Source organism: Triticum aestivum, chromosome 4D, assembly GCF_018294505.1.
Source record: "Triticum aestivum cultivar Chinese Spring chromosome 4D, IWGSC CS RefSeq v2.1, whole genome shotgun sequence".
NCBI lineage: Eukaryota > Viridiplantae > Streptophyta > Magnoliopsida > Poales > Poaceae > Triticum > Triticum aestivum.
In genome coordinates this window covers 62,570,997-62,585,641 of record NC_057805.1, presented here as the reverse complement: position 1 = coordinate 62,585,641, position 14,645 = coordinate 62,570,997, and the positions used below count along the sequence as shown (strand labels likewise).

The 14,645-nt window shown below is 41.7% G+C and overlaps 1 protein-coding gene and 1 pseudogene across 1 annotated transcript; one reads left to right on the top strand and one right to left on the bottom strand.

The window, feature by feature from the left end:
* Window positions 1–1,169: 1,169 nt before the first annotated feature.
* On the top strand, window positions 1,170–7,240 carry LOC123096216 (probable serine/threonine-protein kinase At1g54610; annotated as a pseudogene).
* Window positions 7,241–7,654: 414 nt separating this feature from the next.
* On the bottom strand, window positions 7,655–8,906 carry LOC123096217 (glucuronoxylan 4-O-methyltransferase 2-like). Its single transcript, XM_044517875.1, has one exon. The coding sequence runs from the start codon at window positions 8,819–8,821 to the stop codon at window positions 7,841–7,843; it is 981 nt and encodes a 326-aa protein (XP_044373810.1). The 5' UTR covers window positions 8,822–8,906; the 3' UTR covers window positions 7,655–7,840.
* Between the last annotated feature and the right edge of the window lie 5,739 nt (window positions 8,907–14,645).

The window sequence follows — 14,645 nt, the reverse complement described above, 5'->3', positions numbered from 1 at the left end:
TATGGCAGGGGTACCAGGCAACGATTTATATTGCACCGGTGGGCGGCAGAGGGACGGGCAGGTGGCGCCGGAGGAGACACCTCGGCAACTGCGTGCCATCAATGCGGGTGGCAAATGGACGGACGGGCGGCTGTCGTGTCGTTTGAACGCGCGACATTTGCCTGCACCGGGAAGCGGCGGGGGCGACACTCTCTCGGCTGGCGCGCCACTTCAATGCCGGCGCCAGTGAGCGGTCGCGTCCGCTCTGGCCAGGCATGAATGTGGGCGCTGACGCTCTGGAGCGGCGCTGACAGAAAACATGCGGAGGGAGGAGGGTTTTTTGGTGGGCCAGGGCGGTCAGAAAGCGGGCTTGGGGTCGGTCCGGTCTCCCTCAGACCTCCTCCAGTTTTGTCACCGGTTTGCTGGAGAAATCGCGTCCGGGCCGCCCTGCGGACCGATACAGGTCGGTATTGGATGGCTTCGCGGTCCGGACCGTGCAGTCCGGATGGTCGCGGGAGGTTTTCGGGTCGGCGTTGGAGATGCCCTAGTCCTCGTACCTTAAGAAATTTGTGACGGTATTCACTCAGTTTTTTTTTGCGAAATGGGATTTACTCTTTTTTTTTACAAATTAAGTGAACAACCCTCTTTACTTAATTAATGGACCAGATAAATCTTTTGCCTCAGTTGAAACAAGAATTTGGATTTTGGAACGCAACAATTAAAACATGCACTGAACAAGTGACCATCAGACCAAGACACATAAAAGTTGGGAGGCAGTGGTGATGCAGCAGCAAGCTCCCAGCACCCACCTAAAATTGGACGAAGGACACGAACTTCCAAGAAGCAGTCCCCCCTCCCCGACGCTAGAGCAAGTACAATAGAGCTGAGTCAGCGGGCTATAAGAAATAAACTAGTATATTTCTGCTTAGTTGGAGGAAAGAGAAAAGGAGAGAGAATGTAAGCGGGCTCTTCGTGAAGAGCCAGCTCTAGCACGTGCTCCTAGGCACTTTGTGAGAATGAAAGGTGGGCCACATAATAAAAAAAAGTACACTCTTTTGATCTATTATTATACATGTTGGCTATAAGATGAGCTGTAGATGACATGGCATGCTCTTATCTCTCTCTTCTCATGCCGGCCCCGGCCGGCACGTACCTCCACTTCCACCTCCACCGCTTGCGTCCAACAATCTTGAATTTAATCGGCAACGTTGCCCACCACCACCAATTCACCATGAGGTCTCGGTGCCTGCTCGACGAGCGTGAGGAGACTGATCATAAGGTGTTTGACGAAATGCTGGACTAGGATGTTGTGTGCTCGCACTTGTTCGGGGGTCAAGCTTGTTGCAATCTTCGAACAAAGCCGGTTCACATGATCAGCTCACCCCAAGGTGTTATAGAAGGTCACGTCAAATTGTCAGTCGGATCGACTCCGGGTATGCAGGAATCCTGACCTGCACTGCAAGGTTTAGTTACTTCTGGAAGCTTCTGTAATTTCTTCGTCCCAGGATTATTTCATGGTTTATTTATTCATCCACTTCTATCCATAATAGGGCAGGGAGAAAATAGACAGAAGAAACATGCATACGGGCTAACTTTAGCTCTCTACAAATCCTCCCCACCTGTAGTTTTTAATCTGCATCACTGTACCTTTTAGGTGCCATTTTCTATTGTCTTTTTTTTGTTTGAATTTTCTCTACCTTACTTTTTGTTCAATTAGCGCGAAAGAGATCTTCACAAAAATATACCATTAAGGCACAATCTCGTTTTAACAAATTCATTTTGCATAGTTATTCCCACCTTCCTCTCCTCCATTTGAGGATTAGAATGGAGTGAGGGGAAGGTGGGGGAGATTGTTCAATTTCTGGTGCCATTGCATTTTCTTGAAAGGAGCGTCAAGCGGGAAATTAAGGTATCCATCACAATTCTTCACATATTTCCTCGAAATGTTGAAATATATGACTAGTTGACAGCTAAACTATATATGGTTCTGTCCTTTGCTGTGAAGAGCTTAAATTGATTAGTTGTGTATGACAAGATTGTAGTTTTCATGGATTGTTGGCATCCCTTGCTCATGTTGCTGACTTCTTAACTTGTGATTTTTCTTTATAGGTTTATTATTTGATTTCCCTTCAAAAAGTAATTTCGATTGTTTTAGCCTTAATGCTTTGCTCTTACAATTGAATCAATTTTAACCAGAAGAATGACCAGTTCATGATGTAGCCTCAGAAGATGGAATTTTGATCATATTAGTTTATTGTTGTATTAGAACATTGCAGTTTTGATGGATTGTCTATATCCTTGCTTTTTTTTTTACTTCTTAACTTGTAACTTTGGTTTATGGATCTATTTGAATTTGTATTTGTTTTTAAATTGTCCTTGATATAGTAAAACTGTTTTGCTCTTGATGCTAGCTTCGAAATGTGGAATTTCGATCACATTTGGCTGCTTACAGTATAATTCCTTTTTAAATTTGGAATAACTTCCTTGGATAGAGTTAGAAATTGCAATGATGACCATGGTCAAAGTTTCTCTTTTTTATTCTCGACATAAGATTCTAATTGAGTTTCTCCTAGTTTTGCTTTCTTATTCTAGTACAATGAACTTTGCACTCAAGTTGAAGGAAATGTTTGGACATATCTTTTTTCTTCATATTACAGTCTGGAATTTGGACTTCTCATGCCGTCAAATTAAAATATCTTCAAGGCTGTTGTAACATTGAGAAGTTCAGGCATTGCTTGTTTTTTTGCTGAATGAAGATACATATTCAATTCCTTCGATCAAGTGGAAAGGCACTAAATGTGTTTATAGGCCACTTTTGTTCTAAATGCACTAAACAAGAAGATAGTGCCACCTCGAAAAGCCAGACCACTGATGGCACGTGTATACATGGGTTAATCGCACCGTCCAGCAAGGATGAATTGTCGGCTGTACCTGAAGTTGCTGGTGATGACAGAAATACAGAAGTGCCTAATGTCCAGTTGAAAGAGAAGCCAGTTCTCGGTTTTGACCCTCCTAGGAAGCCGAGGGCAAGACATAGACTCAAAATCTGGATCAGCACTCGGCACAATGGCATAATTGGACGATGCGGTAATAAACTGGATTTAGGTTTCTTCAATGGGGCGAAGCGGTTATCAGCTGAACATTTGAATACTGGCTGGCCAGATTGGCTTGTGACTGTGGCACCTGAGGCAGTGCAAGGCTGGGCCCCACTGCGAGCTGATTCGTTTGAGAGATTAAGTAAGGTACATTATCAGTTTGATGATACAAGTTACTTCATCAGGAAAAAAAATGATATTGTTTCTTGTTAGTACTTTCTTCTTCTTCTTCTTCTCAATTTCCCCGTTTTGCATTTATTCTTTTGAGTTGCAGATTGGACAAGGGACTTATAGTAGTGTTTACAAAGCTCGGGATCTTAGAACAGCCAAAATTGTTGCGCTCAAGAAGGTTCGGTTTGTCAATACAGATCCTGAAAGTGTGCGCTTTATGGCTAGAGAAATATGTGTTCTTCGGAAACTCAATCATCCCAATGTTATAAAGTTGGAAGGGATAGTAACATCTCCTGTTTCACAAAACCTATATCTCGTCTTTGAATACATGGAACATGACCTTGTTGGCCTTGCTGCAACTCCAGAACTCAAGGTCACCGAGTCACAGGTGATTATGATACTATTCTTGTACTGATATTTTGATTGGAATGCATGACATGAACTTAAATTATTTCTCATGAGTCTCATCCAGGTCAAGTGCTTGATGCAACAGATACTTAGTGGCCTTGATCATTGCCACAGCAAAGGAATTCTTCATCGTGACATGAAGGGCTCCAATCTCTTGATTGATAGCAATGGTGTTTTGAAGATTGCTGACTTTGGCTTAGCAACATTTTATGATCCTGAGAGTCGGCAACCACTGACAAGCCGTGTTGCAACATTGTGGTACAGACCACCGGAACTTCTGCTTGGTGCCACCAGGTACAGTGCTGCTGTGGATATGTGGAGTACAGGGTGCATTTTTGGGGAATTGCTGACTGCCAAGCCAGTCATGCCAGGCAGAACTGAGGTACAAGAAACTGCTACACTTTTAGCATCAAGAAAAGGGTATATTGTGATCTGGTTGACTCACAGTTGTTCTTATGTTATTTAATATGTGTTCTACAACAATTCCATGCTAGGTGGAGCAAATTCACAAGATTTTCAAGCTCTGTGGATCACCTTCTGACGAGTACTGGCAGAAATTGGAAGTGCCCCCAACAGGGATGTTCAAGCCCCTGTGCCAGTATAAGCGGTGCATTGCCGAGAATTTCAAAGATTTACCTCCATTAGCTCTAGTTCTTCTAGATAACTTGCTTGCATTAGAACCAGAAGCTCGTGGAACAGCTGCCTCGAGTCTTCAGAGTGACGTAAGTTTAGTCAAACTCTGCTGGTTCCTGGTCATCGCATTTTAGTTTGTAAATTATTGACTTATAGAAATTCTGAAAGTATTATATCATGACACTAATAAAAGGATAATACCAAGGCAGGGCAGCCACAAGGGTTCAAAAGGACAATACTATTGGGTCTGTTAACAGCAACCTGAAATACTGATCAGGACTAGTACCATGAAAACTTTTAGGTTACCACGGTATAAAATTATCTACTTTTGTACAATTTGTTTGTGGTAAGTAGAGGAATTTGAACATCTTTTGATGAGCCTGAATGTTTTTTTGCTGAAACAACTTTCATGCATATGTTATGTCAGGAGTAACAAAATGAAACTAAGTTAATTAGTCTACTATATGTGGCTAGTTACCTCACTGAAGCATTTGGACTAGATCTGAGTTTGGTTAGTTTTCCACTTATTGCATGGAACATTGTGCATACGGCCTGAATAAGCTATCAGATTTTGTTTGCTGGAATAAACTGTCAGATTGGTCCAGTAGTACCTTTTACTCCCTCCGTTCCAAAATAAATGACTCAACTTTGTACTAACTTTAGTACAAAGTTAGTACAAAGTTGGGTAATCTATTTTGGAACGGAGGGAGTAAAACCTAGCATCATGCCAAAACTCATCTAACCTGGTGAAGATCATCAACTTATTATTTCTAGATCAGTTGGTATATATTTATTAGGTCAGCTGGCTACTTTTGCAAACTGCGTTTATTAAAAGATATGTGTATACCAGTATTTAACCTATGTATTCAATTCTTCAGTTTTTCAGAACAGAGCCACTTGCTTGCAGCCCTTCGGACTTGCCAAAGTGTCCACCGAGCAAAGAATATGATGCTAGACTCCGACAAGAGGAAGCAAGAAGGTATGATTTCATATCCTTTCTTTCTGTTCATAGGGAGGATGCAGTTGAGATGCTTTGTTAGTTGACCCAGAAATTCTTCTTTCTCTTTCGATAGACAAAGAAGGGCAGAATCTGTTCGATCAGGAATTGAGAATCCTAGAGAAAACCTTGCTGCATATGGTTCTATTAAACCGCAGGTGCGTACAATAGCTCAGCAATCATTTGTTGAGATGCTTCCTTTCTGTGTATAGTTTTTTATTGATGATCACTGCGATCAGAAGAAACGGAATGCCTTACGTGAATTGATGCACTCCTATGTCTTTTTTCCTAAAGTGGTCACATTCTGCAATCTTTTTAATAACAGGATTGCATTATTTGACTCTGTTGCTTTTCCATCATACAGAGGCTTCAGCATACCAAAACAAGGTTCAATAGCGCACATCTCAATCCAAAGGATGATCAACTGACGTTGGCTACTGAGGTACAACCTCTAGGGTTTGATTCCACATGGAACAAGGGAGGTAACAATTATATGGACCATCACGAAGTACCTGAACGCATACAAATCTGGCCGATTGGCAAATTCCAACATTTCAAGGACAAAGGGCTCAGACATGTTTAAACCTGAATCGACTGGCGTAGGGAACATTATGCCTGCTTCTCACAACAAAGAGATGGGAGTAAAAGGCCCAATGGTGGTAAGTATGGTAATGCTAAAGATAGTGTGTTTTTTTACATACAACTGCTGTTTAATCAACCAAAGCATAAGTCTGCACAGCAGAAAATCACATAATATGTCAGTTAAGCTTCGAGGACTTTTTTTAGTGTGAGCCCAGTGATACTGTTGGCGTCTTGGCGCTGTTTATGCTGCAAAACTATTCCTTAAGTAAAAGGAGCTCTTCTTTTGACATGATAAAAAAATTATAAAATATTTATATTAGTATTTCTAGAATAAGAAACACAAAGGTTATTTGTGAGTGCTTGATTTAAGATGAATTATTTTCTGCTGAGAGTTCAGATGCTTATGTTGTCCTTTGTTGGGACATCAGTTCACCATCATTTCATACATATTGGTTTCTTTTGTATGTACCTTCCAGTTTATTCTATTAAAACATTTTGAATGTCTCTTACCTAACATATTATATGTCTTTGTTTTTTATCTGATCAGGACTACAAGGGTAAGAGCAAAGTAGTCAATTTCTCTGGTCCAGTGGCTACTCAAGATGGGAACATACAGGATATGCTTAGAGAACATGAGCGGAATGTTCAGGAAGCGGTGCGCAAAGCGCGCTGCATCAAGAGTTGAGATCTGTGAAACAGATGATTGGGATCGAACTGTCTAAGATTCCAGCATTTCAAAGTTCAAAGTCCTGGGATGGCAGTATGCATGTTTCTACAAAGCATCTCTAGAAGAGCAACTTCTCTCCAAATGGGCATAATTAATTGAAAAAGAACTACTGCCATTTTTGTACAGCTGATGATCATTACAAGAGTTGGGTGATACCGATAGCATTATTTTTAAGCGAGGCAGATGCCTTGTGAGCTTAATGAGCATATGCTGCCATTTGTATTGAATGTGTACTAAGGGGGCATGGTGAAGCTTAGGGGCTGGAGGTCTAAGAAATACAAGCCAAGGTTTGTAGCGGATTTTTGACGGTTCATGGTCCTCATATTTTGTCTTCGTGATGATATTTGAAGTATAAGAAGATTTGCAAGGAAGGATGTAGTACACTACAAATACCACAGATTGCTCTAGTAAATTATCCTGAACATAAAGAACATAGTTCTGAACAAACATTGAGTTGAGAAGATGGCAAATTTCTCATGATAAAGCAATGTAGTCCAGTATCCCACCAGGACAACCCATGGTATATGCATTATGCAAGCATGACAACTGAACAAACTCCAAATCCTTGGGCCTGCCTCAGTCATATAATTTTCCATAATATTAACATGAAAATGCAGAAGCTGAACCATGATGCTGCTGGGAATCGGAACGATAGCTGCAATTGGTATTGCAGTTCAATCTTCCTGAAAAATTAGGAAAAATGCAATGACCAGATCAGACTATATCTCCTATGACATATATATATACCCCGTTGCCCCGTATCTTGAAAACAAAAGGTGGCTGTAGATCTGATCCTGCTAACAAAAGGTGGTTAGTTCATGAGTCGACTCGGCCATTCCCTTTTAAGTTGTTGGAGGAGTTGTTGAGGTTGGTGCTTGCATAGGAAGGAGTTGGTGACTCCCTACCTGGCTGTAGCGAGTTGCCGCTACCTGGGTGGGTGGCACTACGTTGCTTGATCCATTGCAACGTGGCATGAAAATTTAAAATGTACTCCGAAAGATAGATCACTGAAATTCAGGAAAGAATTCGCACAAATTAATGCCACAGGGAGTGTTCAGCCTGGAGTTCGAAAACAACAGATCCCATCTTCCCATGTTTATAACTGAAAATGAATCAAAACATTCTTGTCCGTCCCAGGGCAACAAAAAGAAATCAAGAATCTTGGAATTGACATGTTGCAGATCCTTTTGGTTCTAAATCCTACAAACATAATAGATTTTTGTAGTTGGATATGCTTATGTTTTGCTCTCAAGGGCAAAATGGCATGCCTTCCTTTTCCCTGTGGCTCGGGATGGCGAAGCGCCTGAGCCTGCCGACCTCCTCCTCGAGGTAGCCTGCGCACAGGAACGCCCTGGAGAAGCTGTCCTCCACCGTCCTGTCCACATCGTGCACCAACACTTCCGTCTCGCCATTCCCCGGCCGCCGCGCCCGCGCCGCCATTCCGGTCATGTATATCGCGCCGCCAATCCTCCCTGGTGCCTCCGGCACCCACCCGGTGGGCGCGTCTACCATGATCACGTCCCACTCCGTCTCGTAGAACGCTGCCGGCAGCCCACGCATGGCGAGCTTGCATGGGGATCCCTCGAAGTGGTCCGGCGAGAATGGATGATCCTTGGGTGGGGAGGCGGTGCAGTCCGGGGAGCCGCGGAGGCCGAGGAGCTCGTCGGCGTCGGCGAGCGTGGTCTGATAGGCGACCTGGTGGGACTCGAGGCCGAGGCCCGGGTGGCGAGCGCCAACTTCGGCGATCAGGGCGGCGTCCTCCTCGAAGAAGGCGGTGCGTCCGCCGTGGTTGAGCGCCGCCCAGAGCGCGCTGTCGGGGCCGAGGCCGCCGAACACCAGGAGGTTGCACGGCGCGCGCCGCGCCAGCAGGCGCGCGGTCACCCCGACCTCGGCCGCCGTCTGCGGCAGCGTCGCGTTGGCGGTCGCGTAGTGAACCAGCGCCTCGGCGACGGGCCCAGGCAGCTTCGCGCACCCGCCCTGCTGCTGCTGCTGCTGCTGCGTGTTGCGCCGTACGGCCTCGGGCGGGGAGGTGGTGGACGAGGCGGCGCCTGGTGATCTGGCGTGCGAGGCGGAGAGGGTGCGGACGGTGAGGAGGAGAATGAAGGCCGCGGCGGATGCGGCGGCGACGAGGACGATGCGGCGGAGGGTGACGTGCTGCCGGAGCTTGGCCTTCGCGGAGACGAGGTGGTTCTTGAGCTTGGCCTTGCGCGCGAGCGTGGGGCTCGTCATCGTGTATGCGGTATGCTGTGTAGCACTTTCGGCAATGCGATGAGATATCACGGTGGTTTGGTTTAGCGTGGTGTGGTGTGAGATAGTACTGAGATGTTGCTTCAAGGGGCAGCATTGTCTGCTTGATGGGTGACGAGGACAAGAGACCTAAAGTTTGGTGGGCGTTTGTTAGATTTTCCCCGCCTTTGTGGGTGTTTAAAGGATTTGATTGGGAGCTACCCCCTCCCCTCACTATTACTAGCATAATGCCCGTGCGTTACTATGAAGTCATAAAAAACAAAGAGTTGTCACCGGCTTAGGAGATCGTCAAAAGATGATGGTATCTCGTGCCGCTGCATGGTTCACGAGAAGAAAAAAACGCAAACTATAGTGAAAAATCATGTTGTAGTAACTGAAGAGTATTGAGTGATCATAGTAGGTCCTTTGCAATATTTATAGTGAAATAACATTTTGAATTTGAAACATATTATAATGGGCATGAGTAACCTTTTTTAATGGTACAAGTAAGTTGAATGCACAAGATGGTAGATTAGGTAGGAGGACAACATCTATCACCATGTTGAAATTGCAATTTGTTTGCCCCCATCTACTATCACATAGAACTGAAAAAATTGGCTGGGTAGAGAAACTGCAATCAAGACCATGTTTGAGTTGAGATCACATACATGCATTTATAGTTTGTGTTTCTACAATAGTGGTGTTCCCATACTAGTATTTATTTATTTGGGATATCTCGCACCTTGTGAAAGTAACATTTGTTTACTTATGTCTAGTCTCACATTTGTTTACATGTCCTTGGAAATCCTTTTGGCGTCCATCTAACATATCTCATAATTGAAATGTGTATTAATTGCTAGTATAACACGAACTAACTTTAAGCATCGCTGCGGTGAGACAATCTCGCTGTAGTCAACTCCTTGATTTTTTAGTAGCAACAACTTGAGATTTATGGATAAAAAACCATTTTGATTTGTATCAGTTTATAGTTCCATATGTATTCGTTAGACTCTAAGTCTTTCAGATGGGTTTATCAAAATCTAATCTCGAATCATGTATATGGATACTATCTTGGATTATTCTGGTATTTAGCCAATTCCGGAGTCAGGGCCCACCAATGCTTCCATGTGTACCGTAGGTATACCGTTGTCTAACAGCAATGCCTCATTTGCACGAGTTTTTCCTGTGTGGTTCAGCTGTAAGTTCAACTGAATTCTATACATCTCATGTAGAGACTTCTGTATCAACCATCGTAGTAGGAAACTCTGGAACAACTTCCATTGTTTCTTCCTTTGATGTGATGATGAATATTATGTTATCTCGTCGAGTTGCACTGCCCTCACACTCACTCTTTTGCAAAAGGCATTTTCTTCAAAATATACTGCTCTCTATGAAAAACACTTTGCCTCGACATAGTGATGGAGGAATACCCAACATTTTGGATAACCTACAAAGTAGCACTTGTCTGATTTGAATAGTTTTGCAAACACTTTGCACATTTCTTAAATTCCAAATGTTAAGAAAAGACAAACATGGTTTGGCGAACCATACAATGGTGTCACTTCAACAGATTCGATTGCGCTACTTTTTGTGTAAAACCGTAGTCACTAAAGCACTACCTCAAAAAGGATAACGACAAATTGATTCATGTCATCTTTGGTCTTACCATGCCATATGATTACATCTTCTCGGACATTCCACTCTCAGTGGTGTTCCAGGAGGTGCAAGTTATGAAACTCTTGTCACAACTCATCACACATTTGCTAAACTTGTAACTCAAATATTCCTTTCTGCAATCCAATTGCAGAAACATAATTTTTCTTGTTACAATAATTTCTACTTTATTTTGGAAACCTTCTAAACTATTTCAAAGGATTCGGACTTATGTCTCATTAAGCAAACATTTACATATCTACTTGAGTCATCACCAAAGATGGACAAATCCACTGCTAGCAACAACATTTTACTACACACATCGGTATTTGTGTTTACTAATTAGTTCTTTGCTCGTTCCTTATGGCCCGTGAACGGTATTTTAGTCACTTCATTTTTCGGACGAAAGTTGCACGTATCAGATTATTCATAATCAAAATGACTTCAAAATCCATCACTATGAAATTTCTCCATGCGGGTTTCCCCAATGTGATAAAACGCAGTGCCGCATAAATGTGGTATTCATTTAGTCTTGCGACACTTAGCATCATTGTTATGAATGTATTATATTATCTTCACTATTCATAACAACGAACATCAATTGTTCTCTTATGAACAACCTTATTACAACAAACATTATGAAATGGGCTAGAGTGTAAAACTCTAAAATGAATTACGAAAATAAATATAACGGTAATACACTGATGGAAAGTATGGTAATTTTTATAGAGTTCCCAACATGTATCTTACCCTCATTACCAGCTGGTCGTTTAGGACGTATAGTAGTTCTTGCATCGAATTGCAACATAATGCAATCGAACAGGTATCCTTGTGATCAACTTTTAATCACAATACTTAAGAATTAGCTATTAACAATTTAATCCTGATTCCCAAGAATCATATCTTTGACCACCCATCTATACATCTATAATTTGTATGACATTCATACCCGAGCTGGACCTTCCAATCTTCTTTCCTTTTTGCCTTTTATACTTCTAATGGTTTTACTTCCAATATTCCCTACTCACAGAAGGAGCACCCAACTTAAGAGTGGCATTAGCTCTGGATTTCCTAGGCGTGTATGTGTCACGGACACCCTTTGGACTTATCCTTTCTTTTAAGTTGTTGTTTTGTTCACCATCATCACATGACTGCCGTTTTTCTGGATCCCATTTCTCATCAATCTAATGCATTGTAAACATTTCACTAATACTTGAAAAAATATTGCTTTAGATATCTCATATATTTTAGCCCTTGTTTGTATCCGGAACTAATTTTTAGTTCCATGAATATCACATAACTATCCCAAACTTCTGAAGTTCGGGTCTCGTGGAAGCATGCATACTGCACTTGACCGTGATAGAATTATAGCTTTTGGATCGAAGGATGCGAGTCACATCATCCATAGCATCAGCGGGAGAATGTAGAAAGCATGCAATATGACAAAGTCCTTCTTGGCACTCTTGATGACAATCCTCACATTACGTTACCAATCATAAAACTGTAACCATATAAATAACATGTATTCTATTTCAACGGGGAAGGTGCAAACACGAGCCATTATTCTACAACTATAATGCAAATTACACTTAGACAATGTTCAATAATTAATTGCATTGAGAATTAAAAAAATGAATTATAAAGTGTGCTCCCACTCAAATCATATCTATCATAATTGATAGTGAGTGATTCAAGATCCGTGTCTTGATTGTTCTCCATTGATGTAATACCACTGATGACGAAAATCTTAACCAGTAGGCCAACTTGCCAATCACATCTCTATGCGACTCTTGTTCAACTTTTGATGGCTGTGTTCCAAGCCCAGGACTTTCCTCCCGAACATCAAGACAACCAGGTGATCTCACTATGAGATCTCACCTTCACCCGCCTTACACCTCCCAAATCGTTCGTACCCATGTGACATGGCGCACCCCGAAAATATACGTGTTCTAGACGGTGCTACACTTCGGAGAACACTAACTACTTGATATTTTAAGTGAGAGATCACCTTAAAAAAATGACTATCGTCCAATCAAAAGGGTGTGAATACAAGGGATAAACATTTTAGGCAATTCATAATATCATGATAAGTTATATCCCATTCCGATGGAGAAGTACTTGTCGTCTTCATGAAATTTCAGTCAAAAACGTTGTCGTAGCAACAATTTCAAAAACTAGTGTCGTGGTAGAACTTTTCTGCCAAGGTCTGTTTCTTTAGCTATTGCTCCCCCGTCTTCGTGTACAGCTTTTGCGTCGGTTTCCACCTTCGCAAAACTTTTCACCACCATGTCGATGCACTAAATAATATTGCTATCTCTATAGCTAATAAAATAATGCATTACAACAAGGTTGACTCACAGGTCGTTAAAGTGACAATCATATGGCTCCAGTCATCATGTCGAATCATGACACGTAGGTCATGTTAATTACATCATATAGTCATCTCCCACATAATCTCATTAATATGACGAAGGCTATACCACATCTCAATGCACATCCTGCAGAACCAAGTTAGACGCCTCTAATTGGGTCATACAAGATTTTATTTTACGCGGCTTTTAAGGTTTCAAAACAAACCGTAACTACCAACGTCCATCATCAAGTATGATTATTCAAGTTGCTACATTTACTTTCTAGGGTGTATGAAACACGAGACTCAATGAAAAATCTCTAGCCCCATAGTGACTTCGTCATACGCATGACCCCCCCCCCCCATGTAGATCATATCTACATGTCTTTTAGTTTGCAAAAAGTTCATCTTTCTTAACTACAGTGGAACACAAAGAACTGAAGCACATCGTTGATCTGTCAACCAACATACTCGGGAGCAGCATAGAAGGATCGCAGATAACCAGAACTTTGTTGCAAAATTCCACCATGCCGTCAAGATCAGAAATACGCAAATTCAAGAAAGCAATAAGAACATCAAGTAATAGATTTCATCTACTACTCGCACAAATATTATTTAGCAATAGATCTCATCTACGACAAAATATATTGCGCAACACCCATACATCTCATGTATTCTAGATCGTATCCTACATCTACTCATAGCATGGCTCATGATGCCACTTTAGGGTATGCAACAGAAAACAAAAAAAAATCGTCCTACACACCGACCCAGGACCACTATGAATATGCATACAAGGTTTGATTTGATTGTTACTAACTTGTAGCAACATCAGAAGAAAAGTTGGTCACGATCATCGGTGTAGATTCCCGTAGCTAGGATTTGTTGAAAACATGCCCTAGAGGCAATAATGTTGTATTATTTATTTCCATGTTTATAATTAAGAGTTTATATTCTATGCTATAACTGCTATGATCAGTGGAAAACTCATAAGCACGTGTGGAATAATAAATGGTAAAACCTGATTCCTTGTCTTGCCTCTAGGACTAACTCAAGTGTTGTATGTTGGTCATGTTTTACAAATCATGGGATATCGTTAGGTGTAACGATAGTCCCAAAACAACTTCGAGAGTATGAGATTAGAAGAACGATCATACTGAATTGACCCAACTTGTTTGTTATACTTTGAGATACTATTGTCACAAGTCAATTGATATAACATGGAGAGTTAATGTATTCTTTTGTTCCTTAGACCATGAGAGTATCATGCTCACTTCTTACCGTACGATGGACTTTGGATTTTCTCAAACGTCATCTATAACACGGTGATCATAATGACAACTTACAGGTTCATCGGGAAGTTTGACAAGGGGCTAGATAGCTCAAGAGTGGGATTTGCTCCTCCGACGATGGAGAGATATTCTTAGGTCCCTCTCGGTGTGACGATGATCCTACTAATTCAACTTTTGTTCACTTTTGATCCATCCACATGAATCTAATCCGCGTTTCTTCCACCAATGATATAATAACTAATCATGATCATAATAACAAATCATCATGATAATCATGATCAACATCATCATCATATTAATATAAAAACTCTTGCATCATATCATCACCAACAACACTAGCTAATAATCATCATAGTCATTACCACGAACACTATTTAATCATCATAGTGTAGCTATCTAATCACCACCAACACTAACTAAATAATCATCATAGTCATTACCACCAACACTAGCTATTTAATCATCATAGTCATAGTGTAGCACATCATCATCTTCAAACTCATTCTAGCTAGCTAATCACTCCTGCTGCTCT

Excerpts from the sequence above, each read along its gene's own strand:
- LOC123096217 (XM_044517875.1), bottom strand. The coding sequence starts at position 8,821 with ATGACGAGCCCCACGCTCGCGCGCAAGGCCAAGCTCAAGAACCACCTC.